General features: G+C 36.3%; 1 protein-coding gene across 2 annotated transcripts in view; it reads left to right on the top strand.

Annotated features, from left to right (window-relative positions):
• The first annotated feature begins 2,114 nt into the window (after window positions 1–2,114).
• Window positions 2,115–15,937, top strand: part of LOC127813846 (uncharacterized) — a 75,202-nt gene continuing 61,379 nt past the window's right edge. Inside the window, exons 1-5 of one of the 2 annotated variants that reach the window (XM_052354938.1) lie at window positions 2,115–2,429; window positions 2,655–2,802; window positions 3,746–3,850; window positions 4,047–4,195; window positions 14,392–14,449. In XM_052354938.1, the coding sequence (XP_052210898.1) occupies window positions 4,047–4,195; window positions 14,392–14,449 (207 nt within the window). In that variant the 5' untranslated portion in view covers window positions 2,115–2,429; window positions 2,655–2,802; window positions 3,746–3,850. The remainder of the gene's footprint in view (window positions 2,430–2,654; window positions 2,803–3,745; window positions 3,851–4,046; window positions 4,196–14,391; window positions 14,450–15,937) is intronic. The other variant, XM_052354937.1, reaches the window with a different exon arrangement.

Genomic DNA, 15,937 nt, shown 5'->3' with positions numbered 1-15,937 from the left:
ATTTAATGAGCAAAGTTTAGTTACACCTAGGGCCTCATTTACAACTAGTTTACAGGTGCTCGGACATCTTGGTTGGGGGAGTGGGGGGATATTTTGTCATAAGCTCTACAAAGATCAAGACCACTCTTAGAGTACACTTATCAATACACTTATCAATGGACCAGAACTATTATATCCAAATCTAATAACTAATGATCTAATTAGAGCGGTTCAACCAAATTTGGAGGTCTTAGGTGAAAAAGTTTGTTGGAGCTTTCTCAAAAATATTAATTTTTTAATTAAAAAATAATAATACACATTTCTACAAAAAAAAAAATTCTATCATTTCATTAAATTAAAAAGAAAAAAAGATTGAAATTCAATTAACTACAAAATATGATAATCTTTTAACGATAGTGAATTTTTAACTAAAATATAATGTCTGAGAGATCAAAAGAATTCAAACAAATAAATAAATAAGTGATAAATATTGGAAACAATGGGAATTTTTTTAGTGCCGCAATTGAAAAATTTATAATCAAAAATAAATTTTTCATTTTAAAGTTTATAGAATATTCAAGAAGAAACGGTAAAAATTGGGAAGAGAAAATTGAGAGTAATAGGAAGAGAAAATGTAAAAATTGAAAAGAGAAATGAAAAAGACAATGTTATAAAATTATTATTGAGCTGAATGCTCGTGAAAATTTGAACTAAAAGTTAAATTTTATTTTGAGATCAAGTTTTTCTTAATAAAATATTTAATTTTTAAAAAATAAATCTATAAATTACAAAATTTTGAGGCTTTAAGCGGTTGTCTGAATGGCTTCATAGTCGAGCCGATTTTGAATCTAGTCCATATTCATTTCTAAATGTATCAGATCTCATTAATATAACACTAAATAAAATTGAACCACATCTATGAGATCTAGTTTTTTGAAATTTTTTTCTCCTTTTATAACAAATATTATTGTACAAGTATAATATCTTTGAACACATATCTACTTACATGTATTTTTTTTTATATATGAATACATATATAATCATATGTTTGAACATGTATATAAATTCAAGTATTTATTTATACATGACTAGAAATATATATATGTATATGTGTTGCAAAATATAGCAACACGCTATATATTAATTCTCTCACAATATATATTTATTATATTTAATTATTTATTATTAATTAGTTTTATTATAATAAATATATTATTGAAAAATATATATTTAATGCTTATTAACTATATAAATCGATCACAAAAATCAATTAATTAATTAAAATGATTAAATTAATTAAATTTTATATTGTAATTCATTATCTATATGCATCTTTCTTATCCAACTAAATTTTTTTCCTGATCACTTTTATATAATGTTATAATCATAGTTGTTGATTATTGTTATATATTTTTTTAAAAATATAAAATAAAAAATTAGTAAAAAAAGTGTATGCAAGATGAATTTGTAGTTTAAGTCATGTTATTTGTATGGGTCATGCTATTTGTACAGAACAAATGTTACAGAACATTTACAGGGCAATCAAAATATCTATTTTGCCCTTATAATTAATGATCCAAATGCCCTAAATGCAGCATCTCTCTCTCCCTCTGTCTCTCTCTCTCTCTCTCACACTGTCGGCCCTAGCGACGGTGGCAGCGACAGCGACAAGGAGAAGCGAGGCGTGGCGGCAGCGGCGAGGCAAGGCGCGGCGGCAAGGCAATCGAGGCGACACGATGAGGCGGCAGAGGCGATGGGCGACGCGGCGGAGATTGCAGCGGCGAGGCGAGGCGAGGCGGCGACGAGAGCAAGCGGAGGCGAAGTTGCAGCGGCAAGGGAAGGGGGAGAGGGAGAAGGGGATGAACAGGATCAAAATATCGCGATATTTTGATGTCAATATATCGTAATATATCGCGATATATTATTTCTGTAAACATTCTGTACAAAAGTTTATGTACAAATAGCATTTTCTTATTTGTATATTATTTATGTATATCTTAACCTATATAATATATATAAATGATATAAATATTTCACATATTACTGTATTTTACTGCACTTCAATATCTTGAATGTAGGTATTTTAGATATTAAAATATCATTGGATAGCCAATATGCACATCGTGCCGGTAGCATTTTTCTTGTAGTTTATTGAAGTAATTTTGGCCTGCGGAAGATTCGGAGCAGCTCGAGAGAGACTCATCGCAGCCGCAGCCGCCGCCTCGCCGGAGTGTCCGCTGCTCTCGCCGCCTCGCCACTTGCTGCCGACTGCTGCTGCATCCTCCATATCTGCAGTCGCCGCTGCCTCTCTCGTTGTTGGCGCGTCGCCTCGCCACGTGCTGCCGACGGCTGCTGCATCCTCCAGCTCTGTCGTTGCCTCGCATTTCTTGCCGCTACAGCCTCAGCTCTGCCCGACACCTCCCGCCGTTGCATCCTCCGCTCTCGTCAAGGTATGATTGTGCTATTTTGGGACTTTTTGCTGATCTATGATATCTGCTATTTTGGAACTTGAGCCGGCTCGAGCCTGAGCTCATATTTGCCGAGCTGAGCCGAGCTTAGCGATCCCAAGAGTTTTAAGTTTGAGCACAAGTGATCTTGCATCTAAACCTCCATGTCTCCTGATCACCAGCTCTCAGACTTAGAGGTCTCCTGATTATCAACACCCAAACTTACAGGTCTCTTGATCATCTATGTTCAAACAAGAGTCAGAATCACTTCTGCTCTGACTTGAAACTCTTGGGATATTCTGAAGCTGAGGCCTACTCTCCCACATTATAAATTAATTGTTGTATTGAGGCAACGACAGTTGAATCACAACTCACGGTATGAATCTCGTAATTCAATCCTATTTTCAACTAAACAATTCGAATTTATAAGAGAACTAAAATTGGGAAGAATTAAAAGTGAATCATGAATAAACATAGAAATAAAATAAAGAAAAATCTAAACACCCATCCATTTTCTAATACTATTTATATTTTACATATGTTCGAGGAAATTAAAGAATCATAGAAAAATAAAGAATGTTAAAAGTGAAAAAAAGTTTAAATTGGTTGATGCTCAAGAGAAAGAAGATAAGAAGAGAAAATATCCTTGCACTGAATTGGTGAAATGGAAAAATATATTGATGATGGTTTTGATTTTAAGAATGATTAGTTATAACTTATATAGATGATCTTAATAATTAATATGTTTTTACTTATTTATTTCATTCTTATAGATCTATTTTTAGGATATTGGATATTTTAATATGAATATTTTTTAATTTTTTATTAAGCAACATGTGATTTATTTTTGATTTTTTAGAAATGTTATTTCGACACTCAATTTTGACCCTTGGTGATATTGGTGTATTAATATGTTATATTATGTATTATATCAATACAAATATACAATGCTATCACCTCAAATGTTAAAATTGAATGTTCAAATAATATTTTTATTAAATTTTATATTTTAAGTTGTATTAAAGATATACTGAATTCTAGAGTCAGATTCGATTCCAAATTCTCCATCAATAAAAGTGAATGAATTGATTCAAGATCCAAATCTCCGTTTAACGAGTATGATAGAAAGTAATTCAAGCTGGTATATATTAACTCAAATGCAAACTAAGATAATGTCAAAGCACAAGCTTTTTAACACTAATTAATGGGCGAGATCAGATGGAAAGAAGGGTCATTGGCTTTATTGATGATAGGCTTAAGCTTTGTAGCGTTGTTATTTCGTTGGTAATACATTATTCAGTTCATTCCTCCATGTCCAGCATACAGCTGCCCAAAGAAACAGTGTAGGGCGGGCAATCACTGCCTGGAGAGTGATCCGTTCGTTTGGCACTTCCATAGTACGGCCTCCTGATTGATGGTCCAAGGTAGGTAATTACTATAAGATTGTCATCCTCCACCTGTTTGTCGAAATGTCGCTGTAGATGTCACATATGTTCATGCAGAAAGGCATCTCTGCGACGAGGAACATGCTTTTTTGGTTCAGCATGATCTTAGTAATTTGAGTTGTTTGGCTAAAATGTGTGTATGTGTCTCTCTCTCTCTCGAATTGTGATTTTGTAGATGAAGTATGTGAGGCCACTGACTTTGTACCAAGAACTGCTGAAAAGAAATGAGGTAGAAAGGGGACGTCTACTTGGTTTGGATGTGGGTGATAAATATGTTGGCCTAGCTGTTTCAGATACGGATAACAAGATTGCTTCCCCTCTCAGGTATCGACCATAGTCTAGCAAACACACAAGCTTTTGAAATTCATCATCAAGTTCTGTAAACAATGCATGCTCTATCCTTTTCTTGTTTTCTTGGTTTCCTTTTAACTTTTAGGGCCTTTTGTATGAAAACGTATAAGCTTTTAAGTTGTGCAAGCAGCCTCTGGGAAAAAAAGCAGAGGAAAGTTTGTACAAATACGTTTGGGGATGCATTTTTTCCTTGTAAGGCCTATAGTGTGAAGGTCGATGTGGTAGACTGGTAGCACGCTGTAAATGCGTTTCTTCTTTTCTTCTTTTCAATTGACGAGACAATGGCTACTACTTGAGTAGTGCAAAAAGCCAACAACTGCTTCTGAGACAAAAATAAATTCACAAAACATCAAAGTAACAACATCAGTTCAGCTGCTTCTCATTTAGCTTGTACAATCACAATGAATTCACAAATTTTTTTTGAAACAGCTAGGCAACAACAATAGCAAGGTAACAACAGCTAAAACACCAAGGGGCCTTTTGTTTGTTGCAGGTTAGGGCGTTTTTCAATTCACAGAATGTAGGGTTTGTGTCTTAAGATGGAAAGGGGCTTTCATGGCTTTATATATTAGGCATGGGATTGGATGGGGTCCACAAATCGAGATTTAACTCAGACCCCACCTGATGTTAATTGGGTTTAGAAATTAGAACCAAAACCAAAACAGATTAGAAGGGGGGAAAAAACATGATCCAAACTAGCCCAATCATGTTCTCATGTCTATCTTGACCCATGAGAATCTCTACCCACTCGAGCAGTGCAAATGGAACCTAATGGAACTTTGATTGGAAACAAAACCTGAAGGAACTTTGAGGATATTGGTTGATTTACTTTAAAAAATTTCTGTCTTTATGATAAAAATGAGGCAATTAAATGCAAGGAAGGTGGAGCAAAGAAATGTTGGGTATTGGAATGCAAGAAGTTGCATTTGATAGACTAAAAGAAGTAGTATCTCATTATGCCTTACAATTTAGCTAGCTAATGATAAAGCATAAGCTTGGGTCTAGAATATATTAAATATGCTTACTTGATGTAGCTTATTTTAGTACATCAAGAGTCTTTTTATGGTTTGGTGGCCCACATCTTGGATGAGTTATTTTTGGAACTAACTTCTCTAGGGTATTTGAGCGATAAGGTGGAAGAGAGTACCATTTTGAGGGAGAGGGAGGGAGGGAGGGAGGTTCTAGTAACTTTAAATGGATCAACTTATCGTAGGGACATATATGATAACTAAATGCCATAGTCTCTAGTCACCGTGCCTGACATATGATTGTCATCCTTATCTAATAAGACAAAGAGTTGTTTTCCTTCTAGAAAGCACAAGCACTTTCGTGATGTGAAGGTATTGGACACTCTATCAGCCATAATTCTTAGTTTTGTACCAAACAAGGTACTAAATGTATCATTGATATGGTACAATACAAATAAGTATCAACACCTCAATGCCATCATTCTCAAAGGCTTAAGGTGCATGAGGCACAAGCCTTTTGGATGCAAGGTGTACATTTATTACATAGCTCATAGGGTGTTTTTAATGTTTACTCAATTTTCTTTTAATTTTTTTAGTTATTATTGGTTAGATCAAGGTGTGCGCCGCATAGATCAAGGTGCTCTTAGCTGAGCCTTGACACTAGTGTCAAGCCCCAAAATTAGGGATGGACAAATAGGGAAATTTGGCCTTTGATTAGAATAGAATGAGCGAGAGAGAGAGAGAGAGATTCTATATTATTCTTCAATACCTAGTTCCACATACCTGCAGGCTTTATATAGAGCCTGCCTCCTAACTGATATAACAGAAAAGGGTTGGTCTGTTGTACAGTTAGCTCCCAACCTCCTAACCACTTAACCACCCCAGCTAACACACACAAGTGGTTATCTTTCTCGGCAAAAATACTTGTTTTCCCCTAGGGTCATGAAGTGGTCTTCTACGGGTGAGCTCTTCCCCAGATGCTCTCTTATGATTAGGGTATAGCTCGATTAGAGGCTATGGATTTTGCCTTATGGTAGCGGGATACCATTGAAGTGGTTAAGCAGACCATTGAGGTGTTGTAATAGTTACTAAGCCAAACTAAGGTGAATGAGTCTGAAATACTAGATAACCCTACTTCAGTGATATCCCTTGTCAAACAAGGTAATGCAAAATACTCTTTACTCTCCCATAAATTTTCTGCAAATTATTGGATCATGGACACGGGAGCATCTAACCACATGACTGGCTCTCTTAAGATGCTGTCCAATTATGAACCCTATGATCGAGGTATTATTGTTTTTATGGTTGATGGTACAATATCCTTGGCTCAAGGGAAATGGATAACTTGTGTAGTAGGTTTAACCTTAAAAATTGGTACTATATGTGCCTGATTTAAAATGCAACCTGCTATTAGTAAGCAAACTAACTAAAAAAAGGGACTATTTGGTGATATTTTTTCAATCTCATTGTAAATTTTAGGACCTATCATCGGGAAAGATAATTGGCAGTGCTAATGAGAAAGGAGGTCTTTATCAAATTCCAAGGCTTGATCATCCTACTGGATTTAAGTCTTCCATTCAATCCTCCTTGTCTACTATTTTAGAGTCTGAAATAATGTTATGGCATCAATGTTTAGGGCATCCTAGCTTTGATTATCTTAGGGTCTTGTATCCTTCCTTTTCTATCAATAAAATTCAGAATTTTCATTGTGAACATTGTATCATTGCAAAACAAACCAAAAGTTCTCATCCTAGTCATATCTAAAGCCTTCAAAGCCATTTCATTTGGTTCATAGGGACATTTGGGGATCGTCTAGGACTCCCAATCTAACTAACACTCGATGGTTCATCACATTCTTAGATGACCATACAAGAGTTAGTTGGGTGTTCCTAATAAAAGACAAATTTGAAGCCTATCTTATTTTGAAAATGTTTCATCAAATGGTACAAAATGTCGTTCAATCATCAATCTAGGTATTAAGATATGATAATGGCCAAGAATACTTCTCTAATGAGTTTAACTAGTACGTAATCGAGCATGGTATCATCCACCAAAGATCATGCCCTTACAACCCTCAACAAAATGGAGTTGCTGAAAGAAAGAACCACCATCTTCTTGAGACTGCAAGGGCCCTAATGTTGACTCATTCAGTCTCAAATGCCTATTGGGGAGAAGCTATCCTTACAATTGCTTATCTCATCAACTGACTTCCCTCCAAAATTTTGAAGTTCAAGAAATGTCTTTCTTGAATTCCCCCCCCCCCCCCCCATCATACACGAGTTCTAAATTCTTTTTCTCCTAAGGTTTTTGGATGTATTGTTTTTGTACACAAAAACCAACCTATTCACTCCAAACTAGACCCTAAAGCACTCAAGTGCATCTTTGTTGGCTACATTCCCACTCAACAAGGATATAAATGCTATAACCCTACTACTCAGGGATATATTGTGTCTTGTGATGTCTCTTTTCTTGAGCATCAACCATTTTTTTTAGAATATTTCTCTACAAGGGGGCATTCCTAGTACAGAGCAATATTGGGACTCAATTATGCCTGTCCCTATTTGCTCTTCTCCTACTTCCTTGCTCTTGTCCCTATTTTTGAACCATCTCATGCTATTTCTAAATCCAGTTCAGTTCTTGTTTCTCCTGCCCAAAGCCATCATTAAGGGGGAGAGAATAAGACCACTCAGATTCAGGAGGATAATCATGTCACGTACCTAGGCTATTAATTCCTATTTTACAAGTTATAATTGTATTTGTATTTTGGAAGGAATTCGCTTGCTGGAGGAATGTTCAAGTAATGCAAGTTGTATGCAAATTAATGGCAAGTTGCACAGATTCGAGAAGGACTTGGCAACCATTTTGGCACCAATCCCCAATTGAGGCAGTATAAAAGGACTGACCCAGCTTGTTGTTAGACATGATTTGATAATTGAATCAGTCTAGGAATGTTCAAGCAATGCAAGTTGTATGCAAATTTATGGCAAGTTGCACGGATTCTAAAAGGGACTTGGCAACCGTTTTGGCGCCAATCCCCAGCTGAGGTAGTATAAAAGGACTAATCTAGCTCATTGTTAGACAGAAAATTGATCTACCTATCTCATACATAGCCGAATATTGCCTATGTTGTAAGTATTATTAGTCAATTCATACACTTACCCACAAAAAGACACATTAAGGCAGCACACCATATCCTCAGGTATCTCAAAGGAATACCCGGGAAAGGACTAATTGATAGAATTGAACTGATATGGCACACACCAAGAGGGGGGGTGAATTGGTATAATTAAATAAATTCTTTTGAGAAGTAAAAAAATTGGTTAAAGAAAAATTTATCAATGAATAAACTAAGTCAAAAGAGCAAGGATGCAAACATAAAACAGAAAAGATGAATAGCAGTGAAGACACAGATTTATAGTGGTTCAGCCTTCTAAGCTTAGTCCACTACCTTAGCTATCCAGTAAGGATTTTAAAAAACAATTTCACTATCAATCCCCCTACTCAATATGAGCAGGTCCTCTAGTCCTTGACTAGGCAGAGTTACAACCTCCCAATTTAATGGGCCCTCTAGCTACTGTTAGGAAAAATACAGAAAATGAAGTAGAGATTCTAAGAGTACAACTCTTAGTTACAAGCTCTCTCTTTAAATGAATGATCGAGGCTTAAAGGAATAGAACAGTAAGATATCAAAGCCTCTTAAATGGAAGTACAGAGAGAAAAAAAGTAAAACGCTCGATGTAACAGTGAGGGCACAGTCGTTTTAGATATTCAATAAGATTCAGCAGCCTTCAATGCATCTTCAACCACCTATTTATAGTTGATGGTTGACAAGTTCAAAATTTGGACCGTTGTGGGTGGTTGGGCGAGCATTTAATGCGCCAAAAACTAGTCGTTATAAGTTTTTGTGAAACACATAGTTGACAGAGAAAATAGGTTAGTCGACTATTTTATCAAATAAAGCTAAGCATAGTCGACAAACAGAAAGTGATAGTCGACTATTTTTTAATACAAAAAATCCCATAGTCGATAGATACAAATGTATAGTCGACAGATGTGAAAATGTGAAGAAAAATTTGAATTTACAGAATAAAAATAGTCGATAGATGAAAAGCCATAGTCGACTATCCTTACTTGATAGCCGACAGATGCCTCACATAGTCGACAGATCAAACCAGCATAGTCGACTATCCTTATACATAGTCGAATATCCTTAACAGCATAGTCGACTATTCTAAGGCATAGTCAACAGAATGAAACACATAGTCGACTATCCTTTTGAAAACATAGAAAACTTTAACAAATCCTCATTTTGATCTTTTTGAAAGCAATTTGAGATTATCAAAAGTATATTTTGAAATAAACATCACTTAACCAAACTCAATATTTCTTCTATAGGATTTCATATCTTGCTTCAAAATTTATGTATTACAAATTTGTTTTTTCATTCATATAATCCATACCTTGCTTCAAAATTCACATATTAAAAAGATTTATTTTCTCATTTATATAATCCATATTGTAGAGATTGATTTTCATATAGTCATTATCAAAACCATTTTATTACTAAGAGTAAAATATCACTAATGTTTAGGAAAAGTCAAGACAAGGGAATTAGTGGATATGCAGATGCAAATTGGGTTGGATCCATTGAGGACAACAAATCTATATCAGGGTATTGCACCAAGTTATGGGGGAACCTAGTTATATGGAGAAGTAAGAAGTAACAGATTGTTGCTTGTTGCAGTGCAAAAGCTAAGTATAGAGCCATTGCTCAAGGAATTTGCGAGGGTATTTGGTTAGAAAGATTGATGAAGGACCTAAGTATCCTAATCCTCTCCTAAACAACTCTACAATGACAGCAAATTGGCTATAAGCGTTGTGAACAATCCGGTACAACATGACTGGATGAATCATGTCAGAATTGATAGGCAATTTGTCAAACAAAAGATAGAAAGAGGAAACATAAGCCTCATTTATGTTCCTATTGAAGCTCAGGAAGCAGATGTTTTGACTAAGGCAATGCAGAAACAAGGGTTTGAATTACTTAGAGACAAGCTGAGAATGATGAGTATCTATTCACCAGCTTGAGGGGGAGTGTTGGAAGAAGATAAAGATAAGGGAGAACAAGATGATGCCCGAATAGATAAAGATTAAGATGCTGTGAAAAGATCACTACAAATCAAACTAAAAGATAAAGAAGAATTAGGATGAAGTAGCCTCGGAAATCAGATAAGATATCCAAGTTCTTTCTCATCCAAATTTGTAAATAGTTAGCTAATTTTTATTGTAATCTACTCCAGTAAATTAGGAGAGTTTTTAGGAGTTTTTTTGTATATAAGTTATACCTAGATCAATGAAATATTCACGGTGGAATATTTATAGTTCCCCTAACCTATTGTTTTAGATAGTACATACTTCGGATTTAGTTTTTAACAAGTATAACCAAACGACACGAGAACAATCATTAACAAAGGAGACAAACCAACGAGCTCCTAAAATGCTACGAACAGTAGGACCCCATATATTAGGGGTGTGCAAAAAAATTGGTACACTGCGGAAATCGGTCAGACCGAACCGAACCAGACTGAACCGTGTGGTTTTTTGAGTGTTGTGGTTTGAAACGGTTTGGAAAATGTCCAAATCGGCCGGTTTGCAGTTTCAACATTTGGTGGTTCGGTTTCAAACTGAACTGCCCAAAAATAAATACAATAAATAAAAAATAAAAAATAAAAAATAAAAATATTTTATTACTTTAAATATAAAGGCCTAAAACCCGGCCGCCCCAACCCTAATCCCCCTTTCATTCTTCCTATCCTCTCTACTCCGCCGCCACACCCTCCCCCAATCTGATTGTCGATTGTCCCCTATCCTTTCTCCCTTGTTGTCACACCCTCCCTCAATCCGACCGACGATTTGTCAGACTGCCTGAGGAACAGAACAAGGCCGTGGCGAGCGGAAATGTTGGCTAGCGTTCGGTGGAGGTGGCTGATGACAGGGAAGGTGGGTAAGGGGCTCAGCGGAAGGCGGAGGAGCTTGCAGGGGAAGTAATCAGTGAAGACCCAGAAAGCGAAGAAGATCACTGAAATCTCTAGAAAATGGGATATCTCCACTGGTGCTTCATTCCTCCTCATTCCGTCTCTCTAGTATTGTTTGAATTTGTTGTTTATGCTTTCCAATGTACTGCATTATGTTGTTTGTCATTTTTGTTTTGGTTTTCTGGGACCAGACCTTGGTCTCATGTTTTGATTTTCTAGTTTCCTTTGGAGACCAAGCCAGATTTGGTTGCCTTATGTTCTTTTTGCTTCTTTTCCTTGATTTGTTGTGTTGGTGGATCAATGTAGTCAAACCGTAGAAATTGCACCGAACCGCACCGCAAAAATGCAGTGCGGTTCGGTGCGGTTTTTCTGCATCAAAATAGACCGTGCGATCTGACTCTAGAGGAAAACTGCATGTGCGGTTCAGCCTACTAAAATGGCTAGAAATTGGCCAACCCGAACCATGCACACCCCTACCATATGTCACTGTGAATAAGTGAAATGGAAGAGAACTTCTGTTATTGGTGGGAGGAAATGAGACTCTTGTGTTTTGCAAGTTCACACACATCACAATGAAAGTCTTCAACATTTAAACCTTTGAATAGTAAAGGAAACAACAATTTAAGGGTTCTAAAAGAGGGATAACCAAGACGAAAGTGATAAAGCCACAACTTATCTTTCTTAGACTTAACTAGGAAAGATAAAGGGAGAATTCTCCTTTTATGAACCTGCCCACTAAGGTCTTCAAGGTAGTAAAGTCCATCTCTCTCCCTAGCATACCTAATCATCCTCCTCATGTCCTGTTCTTGAATTTCACAGAAAGATGAAGAAAAGATGACACTACAATTAGCATTGGTAGTAAGCTTTTGGATGGGCACAAGGTTAGTAAAAAGTACATTTTTAAGGGTGAGATAATTATTTTCAAGAACACCTCATTGGCCAACTACAGTTGTTAATGAACCATCTGCCATGGTTATTTTCTTGGTGCTAGGACAAGGTGTATAGGATATAAATCGGTGAGAACATGTCATGTGATTTGTGGCTCTAGAGTCAAGGATCTAGGTGTTTGGAAAAGTTATATCTGAAGCATGAAAGACAAGAAAAGAGAAAGATATACCTTGTATCTGTGAAAACTAGAGTGCAAGTACCTGTCCCAGGTTTCTTCTCCAATGATCCTGATAGACTCCTTAGTTTCTCATCTCTTCTTGGCTGAGCTCCATTGTGTCTGCTTGTTCTAGAACTTTTCCTTCAGCATGATGATGGCTACTGGCCACATGCACTTGTCCCCTGTCCTTTTGGTTGTCCTCCCTTCGGTGTCTTACCATGGAGCTTCCAACACTTATCTATGGTGTGCTTGGGTTTTTTACAATAGTTACACCATAGGGAGTATCTGTTGATTGTTTTTGAGAAATCTGATACCTTCCTTTCTTCTCTAGGCTGTTTGTCCAAACCAAACCCCTTTACAGTGACCAATGTTGAAGTCTCTATGGGGGAGATGTCTAGCATCACTCCCCTCCGTGCTGCTTCTGCATGAACAATTGAAATTGCCTCATTAGGAGAAGACAAATCCTCAGTTCCAAGGATCTGAACTCTCACTGCATCAAACTCTACACTGAGACCAATAAGGAAATCATAAATCCTTTCTTTCTCAGCAAACCATTTTTGTATGGCTACATCTTCACTGCATTTTATCTGAATATATTGATAGTGATCCAACTCTTGCCACAGTTTGCAAGAGGTTGGCATACTCAGTAATTGACCGAGACCCTTGTTTAGTGGATGCCACTTTGGTCCTGATCTCATAGATTTGGGCAGCATTATGTACCTTTGAATATGTGAGCTTCATCGCATCCCAAATCTCCTTAGCAGTGCTTAGGAACATAATGGTGTCATTGATCTTAGGCAACATGGAATTCCAAAGCCAAGACATGACTAAGGAATCCTCCTCATCCCAGGCGACGTACGTGGGATCATCCTTCTTAGGCTCGGTTCCAAGTAACTGACTCAGCTTCCCTTTGCCCTTCAGGAACGTTTGGATCAAGTGGGACCACTTTAGGTAGTTCTTCCCATTAAGTCTGTAAGCTGCCTGAATGTTCTGCAACTCCCCACCCGAGGTTGTGCTATTGCTTCCAGCAAAAACTCCTTCTGTCGTACCATTGGTTTCTGTGGAGTCTGTCATAATTGTAGGGTTTTGGGAGCTATGTAAGTTGATTGGATATCAAAGTCGGACACTGTCAACGAAGCCGCAAAAAACAGTGACTGACCCCAGAAATACGAACCTAGAGTTTTGATACCATGTCAAAGGTAGCCGAAAAATCCAATATCTTACTCATTGTAGGTTTACAAGAATATATACAAACTGATCTTCCATAATTGAAAGTTTCCTAAACTGGTTTAGGGAATATTCACAAATATATAGCCAAGATAGGATCTTCTAGAAGAAAGATTTAGGATGAAAATATAGAAACATGGATCATGTATATCAATCTCCAAATATGTATAGGAATCTCGTTATCTTCTAACAGTTTGCCATGTGGCATTCGGTGGTGAGTAACAACAGCCAGTTAGATGATGGAAAAATAAACTAATCTCCTAAAAACTATTGATTTTTGCCGCACATACAATCGCCTTTCCATTATGCATTTGGGGTATTTTTATATTATGCTTCCAGTAGTGTTTGGTGCCTTTGGCAATTGTAACAAGTTATATTGTTGTCCATAGAATTCTAGTAAATATGGGTAAAAGCATTGTGTGCGCAATTATAATAGTTTATCCTTTGTCATAATATATGCATTGCTCATGCTGCCTGTGAAATTTACATTTTTGTAACCATTGAAACCGAAAAGTTGGTCTCACTATGCTGAATGAGAGTTTTCCATACAAGTAATAAAACAGACTACATTTCTTTAGCGAATAATAACAGTAATAATTCTATCTAGAGTGATTGGTGTCTTGGAATTAGTTACCAGCTGTTGTCTTTACAAGAAAATGTTATGCGGATTATGTTTATGAACTGTATCTTTTGTAATTGGTGGCATTCTTTGTGGTGTGTTTGCCTGTATTGCTGGCCACTCCAATCTCCTTCATGAAATGACTGCATCTTTGTTCTGTTTGTTCATATATGGAAGTTTTCATGGAATAATATGATCTATTTACTGTTCATCAGTGTTTTGCTTCGGAAGAAATCAAATATTGATTTGATGGCAACTGATTTTCAAAGTCTGGTGAGTATATAGTTTTCTTGTACATATATTTATGTTCTTTTTTCTGAAATTACTTTTCCTTCTCAACTCAAAGAGAATTGATCAGGACAAAATTTCCAAACATAGATCAAATTTTGAGTTATGACATTCATAGTTTGTAGTGGAATATATCAAGATGAAGGCCTTATTTATTTCAATAACGTAGCCTTTTCTTGTCTTGCGAACATTTGTTAAATAAAGCTTTTTGGTGTATTCTGAGAACAACTAATTTGTAAATTGCCCTACTTACCTGTGGGCATTTTGAGTTCCTAAATTATGTGTCTATTATGTGAAAAATTCCCTGAAGTTTATTTTATTTCAGTTGCTCTTAACACCTCTGTCTTAGAACGTCACTTGCCCCTTTTTTAAATTAATATGATAGTAAATTAGTGTCCCTAACATCTCTACTACTTATGTAGAAAACATCCATAACCTTCATGTGTGAGAAATTATGCTAACTTTGTGGGAGTTTGTTCCCAGATGGTTTTAACCAATATTGTTAGCATTACTTTGAAATGACCAGTTTGCATTTATGTTCTCCAAATATGTTTCAATTATAACTTTTATTTATCAAAAAAAAAAAAAAAGTAACAGTAAGCATAACTTAAATTCAAAAAGATCTATAAGATGAGTGCAAATATGAAAAAAGTTAAATCTTTTTTAAAGTACATACATGTATACAGCACATGAACTTCATAAACTGTTGGAAGATTGGCAGGATCAAAATCAGATCGAAAGGATTACCGATATTTCCTTTTGCATTGTTTCCTTTTCATAGCTGATTCCTCTTTCAAATTATTTCCTAGATTAGAGATTTAGTAGTTAATAGCTTCCTTAATTTGTTCTTTCTTTGGCCTATATGTTGTTCTCATAGCTAAGGCTTGTATCATCTGAGAAATATTTGCAATAAACACTGTGGAAGGAAGTATTTCCTGAGTTGTTCATAGTCAAGTTACTGTTGTTAAATTAGTTGATGTTGCTGTAATGTTGTCTTGTATTTTACTCTATGTATTGGTGTTGTATTAGTTAGTTGGTTATCAGATTTGTTGAGTATAAATATAAACTCAGCAGAGTCTCTTGTATTGATTTTTTCATTTTCATTCATCTTGATCTTTTATTCAGAGAATCACGAGAGCTTTTCTTCTCTCTTGATTGTGCCCTAGTTATTCTTGTTTGTGCCCTAGCCTACTGTTTCAAACACAATAATTTCATGGTATTAGAGCAAGGCAACAAACCCTAGCCGACGTCCAGGTTTTGGTCCCCTTCGCCATCCAGGTTCCAGCATTAGACCAGCCTTCTCAACCAGATCTAAACATCTCTACTGGCCGTTGTAACAACAAATGACACTACTGCAATTGATCCTAGCCGTCATCGATGCGAACCTTAGATTCCAAAGTAGTCGTCGTCATTGCTATTGCAATTTAGCCTAGTTACCATTGACGCAAACCCTAGATCCCGAAGCAGCCATCA

Source organism: Diospyros lotus, chromosome 12 (assembly GCF_014633365.1).
Source record: "Diospyros lotus cultivar Yz01 chromosome 12, ASM1463336v1, whole genome shotgun sequence".
Taxonomy (NCBI): Eukaryota; Viridiplantae; Streptophyta; class Magnoliopsida; order Ericales; family Ebenaceae; genus Diospyros; species Diospyros lotus.
The sequence above is the reverse complement of the archived record's forward strand: the minus strand, read 5'-3'. Positions and strand labels throughout refer to the sequence as shown.